Source organism: Thunnus thynnus, chromosome 15 (genome assembly GCF_963924715.1).
Source record: "Thunnus thynnus chromosome 15, fThuThy2.1, whole genome shotgun sequence".
Taxonomy (NCBI): domain Eukaryota; kingdom Metazoa; phylum Chordata; class Actinopteri; order Scombriformes; family Scombridae; genus Thunnus; species Thunnus thynnus.
This window is the reverse complement of record NC_089531.1, coordinates 8,106,524-8,124,105: the sequence shown is the minus strand read 5'-3', so window position 1 is coordinate 8,124,105 and position 17,582 is coordinate 8,106,524. Positions and strand designations below refer to the sequence as shown.

Genomic DNA, 17,582 nt, shown 5'->3' with positions numbered 1-17,582 from the left:
TCATCTGCTGAAAATGGAAAGTTTCTCACAAGCTCACGTGAAATCTAAGTTTAAGGGGCCAATCTACAAGCATGATTTGTGACATCACAACTAGTTTGCAAGCCAATCCTAGTGCACATACACTGATAGTGAACTTTACAGTGAACAAAGAGACTTCTTGTGTCCAGCAGTTAAACTTCTTAAATGAAATATATTTGCATATTTATAGGTTCAGGAATTTTTAATGAGGGAGAAGGAGGAGATATAATTTTAATGATTTTAAAGTGGTGATTATTGTGGAAAAAGCATATGAGACACACATTATTGTTCCAAGCAGTATACTCAAAATACTTTATAAATTCAATCAAGAAAAGTGCAAACGATAAACTTGGATTTATTGATTATGTTCCCAGTAAAATTAATAAATTGGCAGTCCGTTGAACTTTCTGGTTTTTGTTTTAAATATTTAACATTCCGGACTGAAACCTTTATCGGATGTTACGAAGGTAGGCGTTGCAAGAATTTTAGCCAATCGGCGCACAAAACAATTAACTGAACAGTCTGACGGCCAATCAGACGCACGCTTTCCTAGGAGGGGCGGGGTTTCAGCGTTGTAGTGAAAAAAGAGGCGGAGGCGCTTCCTCTCCTGGCCAACTTGCTGAACTGTCAGCAGGACACCGAGGACAGAGTTTGGTAAAGTTTCTGCCCCGGTGGTCTCCCGGTGAAGACATGGCCCCCAGTACGCAGCTGAAAGAGGCAGTAGCCGATATGCAGGAGGGGATCCGTGCCATTCTGCTCGGACCTCCCGGAGCCGGGAAGGGAACTCAGGTGAGCTAACGGAGCTAGCATTAGCTGTTAGCTGTTAGCGCATGGTCGCTAATACAAGCTAATGCTAATCTACTTGTTTCTATGAGATATCACAGCAGCAGTTAGCAGCTGGACTCATATATCTGCTAACTACAGTCGATATAGTTATTACTACTCACTATGGTTGCATTATTTCTCAATATGTTCGTCAGGTTTATGATTAATTTAATTAAATATCATAGTAACCAGTGGTGGAAAGTAATGAAACACCTCTACTCAAGTATTGTAGTTAAGTACAAGTTTGAGGTACTTGCACTTTACTTGAGTATTTCCATTTGATGCTACTTTATGCTTCCACTCCACTACACTTCAGAGGGAAATCTTGTACTTTCTACTCCACTACATCTATTTAGTTACTTTCAGATGAAGATTTGACACAATGGATAATATAACAAGCTTTTAAAATACATCACATTGTTAAAGATGAAACCAGTGGTTTCCAACTTTTTTGACGTCTTACAAGAAGCAGTGTGTAGTCGGGGTCACATTTCAGATGTCTATGAGTTGTTAACAGCTCCACCAAATAGTGATTTTTCCCTCTAAACTTCTCACATGCTTTCATTTCAATAAATGTCAAATGACATTTCACCAAAAATCAAAGATTAGAGAAAAAGTCCAAAAACTGAAAACAGATTTGTGTATCAGAACTTTGTTTTTTTTATTATATTCTCTCCTATTAATCATTTCACAACCCGTCAGATTCATCTGGTGACCCTTTGGAGGGGCCTGACCCTTAGGTTGCAAACCACTGGACTAAACTGAGTACTTCTTCCACCACTAATAGTAACCTAATTTATATCAGGCACTCAAAACAATATGTGTACACCACATGTTTTTAGTTCCATTATAAAGTTACTACTTTAAACTGTCAAGACAGTTTAAAGTAGTTTCAAATGAACATTGAAACTATTTCAATGTTCATTTAGGCACGTGACTGTTGTTTTAAAGCAGACTTGAAAAACTGTGAACCTTTAATTGCAGAACTGGTTTAAAGGTTAGTTTCGTTATTGGTCAGCTATTGCTTGATAAGTTGGTTTAATCAGACTATAAAAACGTTTGCGATGCTTATCTCAGTTTATCAAAGCCAAATGAGCAAAAATTACAAGGCCATTTAGTTCAGAGTAATATAATGCAGAGATTGCATTGATACATTATTAAAACTGGCATAGATTGGTTATCAGACAGTCAACCTATAAATAGGTCGATTTATCATTTCTGCAGTATTAACTGTTCACTCTCAGTAACAAAGTGTTACTGTGGGTCTATTTGCTGCTTGTGTCTGATGTGGTTTTCACACTGAAGCCTCTTCGCTAGTCGGCTGAAATCAAACTTGATAACAACTTAATTTATCAAACAGAAATTATAAATATTTGCTGAGTGTTGGTTCTCAAATATGAGGATTTACTGTCTTTGTTTTGTATTAGAGCTGAAATGATCAGTTGAATCAAGTAGTTGATCAACAGAAAATTAATCTGCAACAGATTTGATGATCACTTAACTGTTAAAGTTGCAATTAATTAGATAAATTAGAAAATGACAAACATTCTCTGGCTCCAGACGCTGCTTTACTCTTTGTTATATCATTGTAAATTAAATATCTTTGGGATTTACAGTGAGTGGTGGTCACACAAAACAAGAATTTTCACTAAGACAATAAAAGATAATTGATAGTAAAAACAAGACTAGGTCAAAACCTACTATATAACTGGACAGCGTATGGTCAGTGTGTGAAATTGTGGCCAGTTTGTTACAGGGATAGTCAGTGGTTGTGTCTATAATGTGAACTCCTAGATATTAAATGTTCATCTGCATTTTTCTGTCATGGTCCCAGTAACATTTGTTGTTAAAGTGTACTGAAGTAGCATCACATGGCATGGTTAAGCACCGTTTGAGTAAAACAAAAATAAATGCAGCTGCAAGAACAATACTTTCCATTCATATGTTGGGATGTTTGATTTGAAAGAGAACTTCTTTTAATTCTAATTATAACGATTCTGATTATTTGTTAACTTCTGCCTGTTCTTTCATCTGTTTCACTCTGAGGATGTTTCTTGTTTTTCACTCTGTATTGAGTGTTTTGTCAGAATGATGGTTATTTTGGGGGCTTTAACTGTGCGCTCTCCCTCATGCCTCTATGCACCTTTTTTCTGCGTCCTTCATGGTTAAGGAGGCTGTGGTGGAAATTGTAAATGAAAGTTTTGACAGCATTTTGTTTGCAAATTCTGGAGGCTTATGTCTGCCTGGTTACTGCAGTTACAGTCAAATCAAGCGCACCTACAGAGCAGCTACCCCACACTAAACTGATATAACCGCTACATGAGTTTGCATGTTTTACCTGCAAGACTCGTTTTGTAATGCTGTCTTTCAAATAAAAAGCTTGCGTCCTGGTATTAGTTCAGTTATAAAATCCAAACGCATCGCGGAGCATCTCTTCTGCCAGCTGCTGACGGCGCTGTCAGCCGGAGAGTCGATCACACTGGACAGTAGAGGAGGAGATGGTAGAGATGCTGATACAAGACAGGATTTTAACCAACTTAACACTGGAGCTGAGAGCGCCAGAGCAGGAAACCGCGGTTATAGGGCTGGTCTGTGGCCAGTCCAGCCAATAATTACCTGCATCACTATTTATCTTAGTGAAATCGTTCTGCTGGCTGTTGGCTGCCACATAACACAGTGCCAGGACAGCGAAGGTACCTGTGACCAAGGCTGCATCATTAAGCATGACGGCTTAGCCTGCAGTTTTCCAGCATCATGTATGTGACAGAACACAAGAGAGGTCTTGTTGTAGAGAACGTCCTAGTGGAAGTTCAGCAGCGTCTATTCTTGTCAAACCAGTGCCTCAGGTAGATCAGCTGGGCCTCTAATAATGTAGTAATGAACAGTGGGGATGAACCATTAAGTGTTTTAAAGCTGGTGAAAAATATCATGTCATTTCTGCAGTATATTAACTAATACTGATATGCAGGTCTGACTTTGACTAATATGAATCTAGATCTACTAAAGACAGTGAGAGTGCCAGTTAGTGTAGAGGGCACTGACTCGTTCCCAGTAGAACATGCTGGTCTTTTGCCTGTAAGAACCCTTTTCCATAATTACATAATTCAGATTAATCTGTGTTGCAACTTTATAGGCCACAGAAACCCAGAAGTCAGTGAAGTGTTGTCACTAAAAATGTCAAAATGACCTTGTCTGTCCTCTCTGCTGCGTGTAGTGCTCTCAGATCAGTCACATGTGTGTGTTGAAGAGCACAGACACGTGTTCTGCATTTACTCTCGTGTGTTCAGTCTCTTGTTTCTTTAACCTGTGTTGTAATCTGGTTTGAATGCTCTGTACTCAGTACGTTGCTCTGTGGCATTCCTGTTATATGTTTTAAGTGTTCTGTAAATTAATTTGTCTTGGATAGATGGATATTCTTTACTGTATTCTTGAGGTTAATATTCAACACAACTTTAAAAAACTGTTTCATATGGATGGGATAATTTGTATTTTTTGAAGTGAGGTTGTATGAGGTTGTTCTCTATAGTCAGTATATTGCCTGCAGTAGATTTGGGTCTGCACGCTCCCAGTTTGCAGAAGCATACAGGAGTACTGGTACGGAAGTTAAGTGATGTACTGCTGTGGACGGGGCCAGCAGCAAAATGTATTCTAGCCACCTAAAAAAAAACCACTATCAGTTTAAGTTTACGCTACATTTAGAATATTTTCACAGCTTTACCTTGCTGAAAGACAACCCTTTCCTTTAGCACCACACTTTCTTAACCATAGAACTTCCGTATTCCTACACACGCTGCGCTTTGTATTACGCCGCAGCAGCACTTTCTGACCAGCTCATCTGAGGCTTAATACAGTGCGTGGCACGTGTAGGAATAAGTTCTACAGAAGTATTCCTGCCTGCTTCTCTGAGCTGGAGGGTTGGTGACCCAAATCTACTGACTGTGGATAACTACCTCATAAAACCCCACTTCAAAAAAATGCAAACTATCCCTTTTTGAAGAGCTGCTTTTTAATGCTGTGTTGTTGCATCACATCCAGCTTAATCTCTTAAGGATCCACAATTTCACCTGATCAGTATACAGAGAACATGTTCTAAAATGTAGTTGTCATCAACTGGGTTACATACTGAACTACTAGAAAAATATTAAAGCTGCTTTCATGCTTTAACCAGCCATAAATACAGATGTCTGTCTCTGTATAGTAGTAGAATAAAAGTTCAAATCCACAGCCACAATGTTCTGAATTTTGACTGGTTTGTAATGATAATTTCTAAGCTTGATTATTTATAAAGAGCTTTAACGTGAACGATCTCTCCCCCCCTGCAGGCTCCTCGACTAGCAGAGCAGTACTGCGTTTGCCACCTGGCCACTGGAGACATGCTGAGGGCCATGGTGGCTTCAGGCTCCGAGCTGGGCAAGAGGCTCAAGGAGACCATGGATGCTGGCAAACTGGTAACATTTCTGCATGTCTTCTTCTCATGACCTGAGTGTGTCTGTGTGTCTGTGTGTGTGTTATTTTTCTTTTACCCTTTGCCCTCTTGGTGGAGCTGTTGACATTACAGCCCCTCATGCTCAGTCCCACATCGCTTCACATTTCTGATCTTTGCTTTGTTTCCTGTTACTGTTTACATTTGCCTTAATTAACTGACGCCGATGTTGAACACACTAGCATGCAGTGTGTGACGCTATAAGACGGCAAACCGGGTTTTTCCTTATAAGTTTCCCTTCCTCCAAGTTAGAACTCAGCCATATATGAAGAAAATTAGTGGTATTATAAGTATTTTTGTTAACTGTATAAAACAATATCTGCTAATGGAGGTAAAATTATATATAAAATGAATTAATTGAGCCTGCACCTTGTGTATTGTTTGTTATTCTGTTCTATTAATGACTGTCTGCTCCTGTTTTGTTTCTGATCACACATGCTCATCCAACCTATCCTTTTATACGTTGAAGGTGAAATAAATAAGCATACTGATGTTTGGTGGCAGTGAGATTCGAGCCAACATAGAAGGTGATCAAACTGAAGCTGAGAAAATTGTCTTTCGTCGTCTTGCAGGTCAGCGATGAGATGGTCGTGGAGCTTATAGAGAAGAACCTGGACACGCCGGCCTGCAGGAAAGGCTTCCTGTTGGATGGATTCCCTCGCACAGTCAAACAAGCAGAGATGGTTAGGATTTAGATTTGTTTGGTGTTTCTACAGTTGTTCCTCGCTGCTGTCATGTAAACTATCTTTAGTAGAGTTTATTTATGTAGAGAGTTTAAGAGCGCAGCAAAGGGGGCGCCCTGGTGGACTGAGGTTTTAAGACCATGTACTATAAACCCTGACCCCCTTTATCCCTCTCCTCATTTCCTGTTAGCTCATACTGAATACAATCCCAATTCCAAAAGCAAAAATGCCAAAAAAAATCCTTAAAAATATGGTAGGTTCATTTAAATCAAGTACAATAATCAATACCTAACTGTCAGAGTTAACCATCATCTCAAAGTTTTTTATTTAAATGGAAAGTTTTCAAAGTTCTGCACATGAGCAGAAAATCCTACAACCTTAAATCTTGTGAAACCTTCTCGAAATAGAAGAATAAACTCAATAAAAACCTGCATGGTGGTCTAACTTAAAACTAGTGTAAATTCGCAAATCGAAGTCCACACTCAGTAAAGTCCGGGTCCTAAATAACAGATCCAGATGGTGTTTGTTAACGCCTCACCATCACCCCGAGATAAAATGCCTAAACACTGAATGGTCCAGGATGTACGTCGACAAGAAGAAAAATACATATCTAAAGCTTTAACTAGATAAACTGATAATAGAGGGGAAGTTAGGGATTAAGGTCTGTTTGTAATAACGTGTCTCAAGCGACGACATCACTCACCGTCTGAGAATTCACATTTTTACCTCAACAACAGGAATACATTATTATGGCAACATTTTCACCATGTTAGGCATTCGGCTGATGTTTTTGTCCAATATGAGTCATCATATTGGGGAAAAAAGTGCGGGAAAAAATAACCATCAGTCAACCATATGTGACTTCCTGTGTGTGTTCGTCTCTTCCAGCTGGATAACCTGTTGGACAAGAGACACGAGAATCTGGACTCCGTGATCGAGTTTGCTGTCGACGACTCTCTGTTAGTCCGCAGGATCTGTGGCAGGTAGGAGCCGGCGTGACAGACAATTAATAATTCAACATCAGAGACATTCAATCTGTTTTATTTCCCCCAAGCACGTGCCCAGTACACAACACTGGTTTATGATTTTCCTGCTTTTTTTTTTTTTTTCTTTGTCTGAGAAACTCCTCGTTCTGTCCACGTGCTTAAATCCACCCGGGCAGGTAGATTGATTCATGTGAACAGAGGAGTCTGGGACAGTGAGATAATGTTGGAGGGAAGTGGAGCGTGAATGAGTGCGATTAACAGAGAAGGTGGCCTGAAGGGGTTTGAGAGCAGTCTCGCAGCTGGAAGGTCGCGGGTTGAATCCTTGTCCGTCCCCGATGAAATGTGCTGCTTAATGTCCAATCGAGCTTTTAAACTGTGTGGTGAAACGCTACTTTTCATGAATGTCTACTGGGAAATGTGCATAGAAAAAAAAAAAAACCTTAGTGTGATTATTAGAACCAAGCTACAGCTCAGGAAAGACTCAAATTTACAGCGAAAAACACAGAACTTTATAGAAATTCATTAGTTTGATGGTTATACTATTAGAAGAGACTTCTTAAGTTTAACAGTCAACATGGAAACCAAAAGTCAGTATAGGTTCGGGTGCTTAAAAGTGGATATTTCATGTTTTTTGTCTGTTAAACATGGTCAAAGCTCCAAAACTTGAGGTGAACATATGCAAAATGCTCCCTGCAAGTCAAAAGTCAGGGCTTCAGCCTGCTCTGAATGCTCCATTTGCAAAGTCACTTCTATTTTCTCCTCGTGATGATGTCAGATTGTTCACGCATGCCCACAAATGGCGTCCGTATTTTTAGCCACGGTTGCTAAGGTTGTTCCACGGGCTGTTCACATCGTCCGCTCCGCATATTTTGGATCGAATTCAGGCTCGAACGCGTACAGATGTATTTGAAAAGTTTATGTTTTGAGTAAAGAACGAGTAAATGTGCGTTATACGTCCCCTGTAAGAAAATTGAACTCCTCACTCTCAGAAGCCAGACACTAAGGTGAATACACAGTTAAAACAATAAAGTTAAAATACTGATGATTAATGTTTAATAGTCTGAAAACAAGTCACACCAGTTTTTGTAATTATGACTCAAACCTGTTTCTTTTTTCACTGGAATCACTGCGGATTCGCTCGCAGAGGCAAAGTAAACTCACACATCGCCTCGGGACAGATTTCACCTGTTGTGAACTTTCTGACCTTTTGACAGAAACAAACCGTATCGCACCACCCAATTTTATAGAACTCTACTTTGCCGAAAGCAACGCCAGATAGGGTTGTCACTTCTTTAAAAGAATTTAGTTTGAACAAGTATGAACAAACACATGAATCACTCTAATTAATTCGAAAGCCACACACAGCCTGTTCCTAACCCGTCAATCACCCTTTTGTACAGGTTAATGCAGTGAAAGCGATTTACAGATCACTGACAAGTTGATAATAAGACAGAACAAATGTAAACAGTGAGAACAATTTGAGACCAATTCATGCAACAAAGATGAAAACACAATAAAAGCAATAAACAGATTAAGATAAAATAACAACTAGATAGAACAATGATAAATAAAATGGAAAAGAGGGAATAAAACATGTCGTAGAAGTGACGTTGTTCTGTGCATTTGCGGAGCGACACACGAGTGCTAACATGGGATTTGTAGTCATGGTGATGTTTCTGTTAAGTCGGTTAACCTCAAATTAATCTGTGATTTTTCCATCCATGGTGACAAACCAAACGCTTCTACACAACAGCTTTCAGACTGTTTGCTGTCATGAGTAATTTATTCTTTGCTACATTGAAATAATAACGCCAGTAGAGCTTTCCTCCTTTAATCCATTTTGCTGCAAAGGAAACTTGCTGCATCCACCAAGATGCTCAAATCCGTTTTTATTGTGTAACTTTCTGGTCTGACCTGGCACCGGTTTATTTATGTAAGCTCTGCAGGATGAGGCCAAAGAACTGAAGAGAAAGTTGTAATTCTTTTAACAGCTTAATTGGCAGTAGTGTTGTTATTGTTATTTCTTGGTAGGTTTCCATCCCACCTGCTCCTCTGCCTCCGCTGAGCAACAAATAATGATTTACATAATGGTTTCAGAAGCGCTTAATATCACACGCTGACCCACACATGGAACAGGCAGACTTTCATCCGTACACGTGTTACCGCTTTACAAAAAAAAAGGGAGTTGTGAAATGGTTTATTGATGTTTGTTAATGCAGCGCAGTGTTTTGTCCCCTTTCTTCGTGATAACCGCTCTACATTATCTGCACGCCTTTTGTGAGGTGGAAGGGGCCCCCGGCTGCTGCCTTTTCAAGCCCAAGTAGGACAGGGGCAGGGAGTGGGATGTGAAAAAGGACAGTTAAGTAGTTAAGTGAGTCACCGTAGCCGTCTAACCCTCATCTGTTCTCCTCTTCCTCTGCTCTCACTCTTGATTTCTTTTCCGTCCTTGTCTTGTCCTCTCACCGTCTCTCTCCTCCTTTTCCCCAGACTAATTCATCAACCGAGTGGCCGCTCCTACCACGAGGAGTTCAACCCCCCTAAAGAGCCCATGAAGGATGACGTAAGTAGTTTCACTATCAACCCACTTAGAAACCACTTCTGGCTAAACTGCCACCTACCTAAAGTGACTGCCAGGCTGAGAATTGGTGACAGTCAGCCAGCTTCAGACTAAGTGCTTTGACGTATCCCGGTTGTATAAATTGCTCGGGACATTTCGTTTTCTGTTTTTTTTTTTTTTGTTGTTTTTTTTTAAAAAACACTTGAGATGTTTCTGGTTAAAAGCCATCAAACTTGGATTTCATTTGTGAAGATTGCTGGAGAAAGCGACTATTTGTCCTTGAGTGGGAGAGTAACAGGCCTTTTTCACAGCAGAGATTTTGACTCGTCGTAGCAGGAAAGCACACAAATGTTACTAAGAACAGAAAGGTGTAAAATGTCCCTGTGAGCCAGCATGCACAACACAAACAGCCTGAAACTGAAGATTAAATTTATTATTTACATACGTGTGTGCTTTTCCTACTGTGACGTGGAAAAGGTCTTTCGGTTAATTGTGTTTAGAGGTTGATGACCGCTGAAGGTTTCCTGCAGTGTTTTTATATAACGCCAGAGGAATATATTTATAGATCCCCTCCAGACATGTTTTAAGATTTATCTAAAATGCTTTACATGGAATAATAATTTATGTCTAATATGGGTTTTCCAAAAAAAGGTTCAGTTACCTTATTAAAATTCTTAAATGTACGTCTTCTCCCTCATTAAAAATTCAAGAATCAATGAATATGTAAATATTGTTAATTTTAAAAGTTTAACTGCTGGACACATGATGTCTCTTACTTCACTGTAAAGTCCGTTCTTAGTGTTTGTGCTCTGGAGGTTTAAAGTTTCCACATCACGCTTGTATAAGTCAAATACTGGATCCAAACGAGTTGTGATGTCACATCCTGCTCGCTTTAAACTGAGATTTCAGGTGAGGTGCAGAGAAACTTTCCCTCTTTCAGCAGATGAAAGTGAAAACAACCTTCTAGTGTTAAACTCTGCACATAAATCTGCACAGTGAAGCTCAAACATCACACTAAAGTGACAGGAAGCAAAACACATTGTTCGAGTGGAGGAGGATTAAAATAAAACAGAGCAAAGGTCATATATATCTAACGAGCGAGGTTATTGATTAGACCTTTATCTACCAACTACATGTACATTTATAATGAGATGTGTCCAATACCGGCTGACGTACGGATCGGTTGGCACGCTGCACTTCTTTCCCTTCGCTGTAATCATTCAATGCAGCATGTCTCAATATCAGGAAAAATAGCAAACATACTTGGTGTTCTGGTTGGGAAAAGTGGAGGAAAATGACTCAATCAGTCACATTAAGCAATCAGGATGTGTGAGGATATTGAAGCTGACGTTAGTCTGAAGTTGATAATCAAATAATTGCCGTTCCAGCTCGACAAGGTCCTGCAGGAAACCCTGCAGATGAACTTTTCTTCAAATGTGGAATTTTAGCCTCCAAGAGGTGGATTTGGCGGAGGCTCTGTGTAACGCCACATACACCGAGTGGTGTTTTTAGGCCGGCCAAACACAGTAATTTCCAAATCTTCAAATCTCTTCCATTCTTCACTAGTTGTAATTTGTTGTAATTTGTAAGTTCAATTGTGAAAATTGTCTTAATAAGCAGCGATAAATAAATATCTCCCATTTCCCTCAGTTGTTACCGTTTAGCTGGCAGAAGTTGTCACCGTGTTAGAGGTGCAATCTTGATTGTTTAGTTTTAATGTCACTCCAGATTTTAGCTTTGTTTAGTTGTATTGGCAAAGCCTTCTATAAATGAACAGAGGAACTACTTATCTCTGAGATCTCTGACATGTTTTAGACCCAGAAACCAGCCAAAGTCAGATCCTGATTCATTTCTTGCCTGTACTTGATTTTTCCACTAAAGACAAATTGTAGTGGTGTTTGGAAGATTAATTTTGACTTGTAATTTTTAGGGAAATGTTAAAAATTTGATTTTGGTTTTTCTTAGGCTCCCTTGTGAGGCCCCTGACGATTCCCCACTGGTGTATGAATTGCAGCAAATATAAATTTGTCTTTATAGTGTTTGTGTGTAGACATCTTGACAGCTGCCATAGAAATGCTACCAACTGTTAAATAAAGCTTCAGGTTCAGTTTGGGTTTGGTTAAGAGGAGAGGAGAGGCTGTAACCAGTACGTCACAGGATGAATATATAGTCTCAACGTTGTGGTAAAGTCAGATCTTAAAGACACAAACAAGGACAGGGTTCAGGTCTCAGCAGAACTTTCCTCCACATTTCCCACATTTTATACTTTTAATCTTTGCTCTTAATGTAGATTTCCGTAAACACCGTCTCTGAGGGAATGAGAAACAGAGACTTAATGATAAAAATGCTCTGATCGCTCTTGTTTTCTAACCTGATTCTGATTACAGATCTGATACAGGTGCTCTCGTCTTCCCCAAATCTAAAACCTATAAACCACTGGGATCATTTTTACATAAAGTAGCATGAGGCCAGGGATTAATGTGGTGCCGCTGTGACTGAATGAATTAAACCGACGGTGGAAACAATGAATTTCATAACAAAGAATCTGTATTTAATGTCTGGCCGATACCTGATTTGCTTAATGAGGTCGGTTTTGGTGCAGATACCGATCTGACAAACCGGATGGGTGCATCCCTACTTAGTGTGCTTTTACTCTTTGTGATGTTTACGTGTGTAACATGTGAAATCAAGCGGCTCGTCTGCTAACAAAGCAACATTCACAGCGACACACAATCCCCGAGCTGAGAAAAGAAGGCTGCGGTTTCTAAGAGCACAACAGATGTGACGTGAATGAGAGCAAAAGAAAGCGAGAGGCATAAAGCGACACTTGATTAGCTCGCCGTATAAACCACGACGAGATCGATGTATAGAAACTGAAGAGCACTGACCCAAATTTAGACATGAATTGAAACTCGTTGTGCAGGTTTCACCACCTCAGTCACCTTGTTCGTGTTATTTGTCTTTTGTCCTTCTTCTCACGTGTTTCCTTCCTGCTCGTCTTCACCCAGGTGACAGGTGAGCCGCTCATCCGCCGCAGTGACGACAACGAGACGACGCTGCGGTCCCGTCTGGACGCCTACCACCGTCAGACGGTCCCTCTGGTGGATTACTACAGAGCCAGGGGGCTCCACACAGCCATCGACGCCGCCAAGAACCCCAACGTCGTCTTCGCCTCCATCGTAGCGGCCTTCTCAGCTGCCACGGAAACCCCGGTCCGCGCTACCGCCTGTAAAGACCAAGTGTTCTTCATTTAAAAAAAAAAAAAAAAAAAAAAAAACCCTTTTCCTTCGTTCCTGTATCCCCTCCAGTTTCCCCTCAAGGTTGGAGATTATACAAGAGTTGATCGAGTGTCACGGCGGCAACAAAATGTAACTTTGCGAAGGTGTAAAGACGGAAGACGGAGACTCAATGTGGCGACGTGATTCAAGAAATTCACAGCGTTCCGCCAGTGTGATCCCTGTTGTAGAAACAGAAAGGATTATTTTTGTTACTCGTTATCACAAAAGCAAGTCTGAAAGAGAACAAGCCGATGTAAAAGTGATCAATAATCACAAAACAAACTCTGCTGCTGCTGCTTCTCACCTATATAGAAACGATGAGATTTAAGGATTTGACATTTTAGCAGAGCCGAGCGCCGTGCATGTTCCTTTTTCACCAGAATGTACGTTTGTTGCATATTGTTTGCCTTGGCCGGACAGGTTTGCTCTTGTTTAATCGGTGACTCTGCCCTTTTCTCTTCCTCGTGCACATACAGTAGAACTGCTGTTTGTTCAATCTAGCTTATATTTCCTCCTCTTTTACTTCCCTACAGGTGGAAACACAATAGAAGCATTGGATGTGGATTGTCCAATTTGCAAGTCATTTTCAGTGGCCTTTGACATCCTCGAATTGTTTTTTGATTTATAGCACTGAGAGAGAAACAAAGCCGTCGCTTTTCATAAGGTGACGTGACACCGTAATGACCGTTAAACAGTTTGGAAGGAAAAAGAAAATGATGCAACATTTTTATTTTAGGTGTTACTGCTAAAACGTCGGCTCAAAGAAACCATGACAAACCTGAGTAAATGCAAGTTAATGAAACCCAAAATCCAAAATATAATTTGTGTAGTATAAAAAATGTGAAAATAATAACCAAATATGTGAACTAAGCCAAGGAAACTCAAAACAGAAGTGATGAAATGACACTTTCGTTGTTTCCTCTAACTCTCACTGGGGACATCCTTCCTCTTTTTTTTTTTTTTTTTTTTTTTTTATTCTTTCCTTTCTTTGTTTGTCCTGTTTTCTCCTCTTCCCTCCTTGTTCTCCTCCTCCGTTCTGCTTTCACGCTGCGGCACTCCATGAACGACCCTCTAGACGTCAGACTGGTTGAAAAATAACTCGGTGTTTGATTGATAGGACTAATTGCTAAATCAATATGCGCTTCACAGTGAAACAGACTGTACTGTGTTTTCACTGAAGTAGCTGAATCATTACTTGAAGGCCTAAACGGTGTGACGTTGGCTCAGCCTGGTGCGACACCGGCGCTTGTTTTTGTAAGGTTCATAGAGTTTTGGTTGCATTTTCCTCATGGCAAAGCATGTGACTTCCTGTCGCTCTTATCAGGAATTTAATGGGACGAAACTATTAATTGTTAATGTTGGTGATGCTGGATGTTTAAAGAAGCACTGACACTTTGTTCTCTGTACTGTAAGAACTGTAATAGTAATAGAAATAGATGGAGACTAGAATTGAAATAAGGCCAGACTTCACAAAAAGAATACTTGTAGAAGTATTTTTGATAAGTTTATTGGAACAATCTGATCAACTTGACCTTTAATAGGGTCAAATAAGTCCAGTATGTAGTCTGCTGCGATGCATGCTGAACTCCTTTAGGACCTCGTAATCTGCAATTTTAGGTTTTCCTAGACGAAAGTTAATGATCGGTGAGAAATGTGGTGTAATATTTGGTCCTCAGTCAAACCCAGTTATCCTTGATCAGACTGTGAGTCCATCGACAGCCGACGTCAGAGCTTTAGCAACCAAACATTAAGGTTCTGACGTCATTGAAGTGTACACAGCCTGACCGATACTAGATTGTCGTGGCCAATATTAATCTCAGTATTTGTAGTTTAAAAAATCCATAATGGCAGATTGTTTTTGTTTTTTTAACATAAACACTTTACTTGAAAAGAACACAAAGAATCCCACACTCTGTCCATCACTTGAACTCACTTTAATAACACGACGTAACATGAAGATCTGACGACAGAAACATCGTGTTATTAAATAAAGTGAGTTCAGGTGAAGGTCTGTGCGTGGGATTCTTTGGTTTCATTTAAGTCAAGAATTTTTGATCCTACACACCGATCACAAAAACCTCATGGTGTGCAGGAACTTTTCTGGCAAATTTAACATAAATGCACAATTACACTTTCTTACTTATTTATTTATTTATTTATTTGTTTGTTTATTTATGTGACCAAGTTACAGAGTGAATGGACCATTTAACAGAGTAAAAAGAAACGTCTTGTCAGTGCTCTCTAGAGAGTTTCTAAATAATCTTAAACCTAGTTTGGTGTTTCTGTTCTGCAGTTTTTTTGCGTAACCGAGTCGATTTATCCGTCTAACTCTAGAAATTTAGAACCAGAATCCCACAGTGTGACTACGACCCATGTTTACAAATCAACCGATCAGGATACGACATGAAATGACCCGGAAGACACTGACAAGCTGGTTTAATGCTAAAGCTAAAACATATATTTCCCTCAAACTCACTTTTATTTTGCCGTCTTTTCTCTGCTTCACACTTTTCTCCTCTTGAGGTTTTTTTTTTTTTTGTTAATGTATAGAAATAGCAGCACTACGGCCAAGTCTCGTTAATAACATGTTTCTGGTTGCATTTTTCTTTTTCCCATTTACTTTGAAACACGACGGCATTCATCACACAGTCTGACCCGCTTCATAACTGATATTTTACAGTCTGACACAGATTGAAGAAGGTTTTATTTGACGCGTCTCGCACAGTGTGACATAAAATGATCTTTAAAAGATTGTTGTTACGGCACAGTGTGGAGGCACCTTAAGATTTCTTTTTTATGCACGGACATGATCTTAAAAAAAAAAAAAACTCTTGAAATGACAGTAACTGCTGTTTTTTCCCATCACACAACTGAACATTGAAAAGCGGCTTATTTGCTTATAATTTAGTATTTAACACCAAGTCATGTAGTAGAAGACTGGAGCAAAGATGCTTAACAAAAAGTGTCTAACTCTTCATGTACAAATCTGTCAAACAGTTTGCTTAAAAAAAAAAGCTTACAGGACTTTTGTGTTAGAATGTAAAACGCACTTTAAGTATAAGCACTTTAAAAGAAATTAAGTCTGTTGTAGCTATTGTGAAATGTGTTTTAAAACTGGGAAATGTAATTTTTTTGGTCATTGAGTGTTCAGGGGCCAGTTGTAAAAAAAACAAACAAGTATTTTAAGACTGAGCTAAATTTAACTTTTTAAGGGTGAGGTTTGACCCGCCGGGTCTCTGACATCACAGTTTCTGTGGAGGGAATCGGGATCAAAGAGGCGAGCTCTGAAGGATGTTGGACGCTCAGACCTTCATAAAAATACCTTCTCGGAAATGTTTTGAATTCAACCTTTTGTTTCTGCTGCTCCCAAAGGTGTCTTTTCACTTCTTGTTCCACTTGCACTTTCAGTACTTGCGCACTATGTTTTGTTCCAAAGACATTTCTTGTTTCATACAATGGGGAGTGGTGTGGGAAAACATTTCAGTTATCTTAAATTCCCAACAGAGAAGTAATTGATTTTTTTTATTTTCCCCTCCATAATAACTGACGTATTGGAAATCACAGCTCAGCCTCTGAACACTCCTATGACCTCATTCTTGGGGGATTTGTCCTTGACTCCTCTGTTCCTGCTTCTGCTCTGTAGTCACCTGGTGTTTGTGTTCAGTGGAAACATCTAGCATGCAGACTCTGTCACCTGCAGGTTCCCTTGAATACTGATGTGTTTCTTTTCTCTCGGGGGTTGTTTTGATGAAAAACAGTAGCAGATGTTCAGCAGTCCCAGTAGGCAGATTTCAGGTCTTTTTATTTAGCTTAGCAAGACTTTTCATGCTAAATATCCCTTAATATCTGGCCCCTTTTTTATTTATCACTCTTTGTAATCTGTGAATGTTTTGTTCAACCTAGACGAATGTGACTTTTGAATTTGCACTTTAATGTGAACGCTAATTGCACTCGCAGATGGACGGGAGTCATTTTTTTGTCCAATTCTCTTGACGGTTCCAGCATTTAAATGACCAAAAAAAAAAAAAAAAAAATTATTAGTTGTGGTCGTGTTGCAGTTTCTCTGTAAATTCACTCTGTAAAGACTCTTCTTCCCCTCTCTCTCCCTTGTCTTCCAGCTGGTTGAATCGTGAGCTGCTCCATTCCCACCGAGGCGAAGGATTGGAGTTGGCAATGGAGCTCGGGTGGGTGGACAGACGGAGGGATGGGTCAGTGGTTGGAGGGAGGGAATCAGAAAATAAGAGGAATCCTTATGTTCCATAAGTTAAAGCTAATAGATAAAATAATGTGGTGCTGTCGGGCTCCCAGTTGGCAGCATGTTTGTATTTCCAGTAGATTATGACAGGAATGAGCAAAGCCATTTTATTGCCATATTCCTCATGTTTTCCCCTTCTAATAAATCTCATCCTTTTCTACAATCATCACACGCTTGTTCACAGTGTTTTGTTCAACACTCTCCCGCTGTGTTAGTCATAATATTGGGTTTTCCCTAATGTAGCCTCAGTTTGTTCCTCTCATGTATCACAGTTACATTAAAGTCACAGAGCGGAGCATCATAGCACTTCTAATCATCTGGGTGCAAAAATATTTGATTTTTAACTTGTTTCCCCAAATTGAGACTGTATTTCCTGATCCAAGAAGCCAGAAATTACATAAAATATGTTCTTGCTCTTGTTGTACAACGCAAGAAATGCATTAATGTTAATGAAAATATAAAATAACAGAAGCCTCAATACAGACAAATATTTGTGA

At 39.7% G+C, this 17,582-nt stretch overlaps 1 protein-coding gene across 3 annotated transcripts; it reads left to right on the top strand.

Moving 5' to 3' along the window:
- The first annotated feature begins 609 nt into the window (after positions 1–609).
- Positions 610–17,254, top strand: ak2 (adenylate kinase 2). 3 transcript variants are annotated; one of them, XM_067612220.1, is made up of 7 exons: positions 610–807; positions 5,166–5,291; positions 5,899–6,009; positions 6,898–6,992; positions 9,483–9,555; positions 12,561–12,764; positions 16,949–17,254. In XM_067612220.1, exons 1-7 carry the CDS (start codon positions 709–711, stop codon positions 16,961–16,963), a joined length of 723 nt encoding a protein of 240 aa, XP_067468321.1. In that variant the 5' UTR covers positions 610–708; the 3' UTR covers positions 16,964–17,254. The 3 variants fall into 3 exon arrangements, with proteins under 3 accessions (XP_067468321.1, XP_067468320.1, XP_067468319.1); XM_067612219.1 differs by having other exon boundaries at positions 12,561–12,780; XM_067612218.1 differs by having other exon boundaries at positions 12,561–16,988.
- The last annotated feature ends 328 nt before the right edge of the window (positions 17,255–17,582 follow it).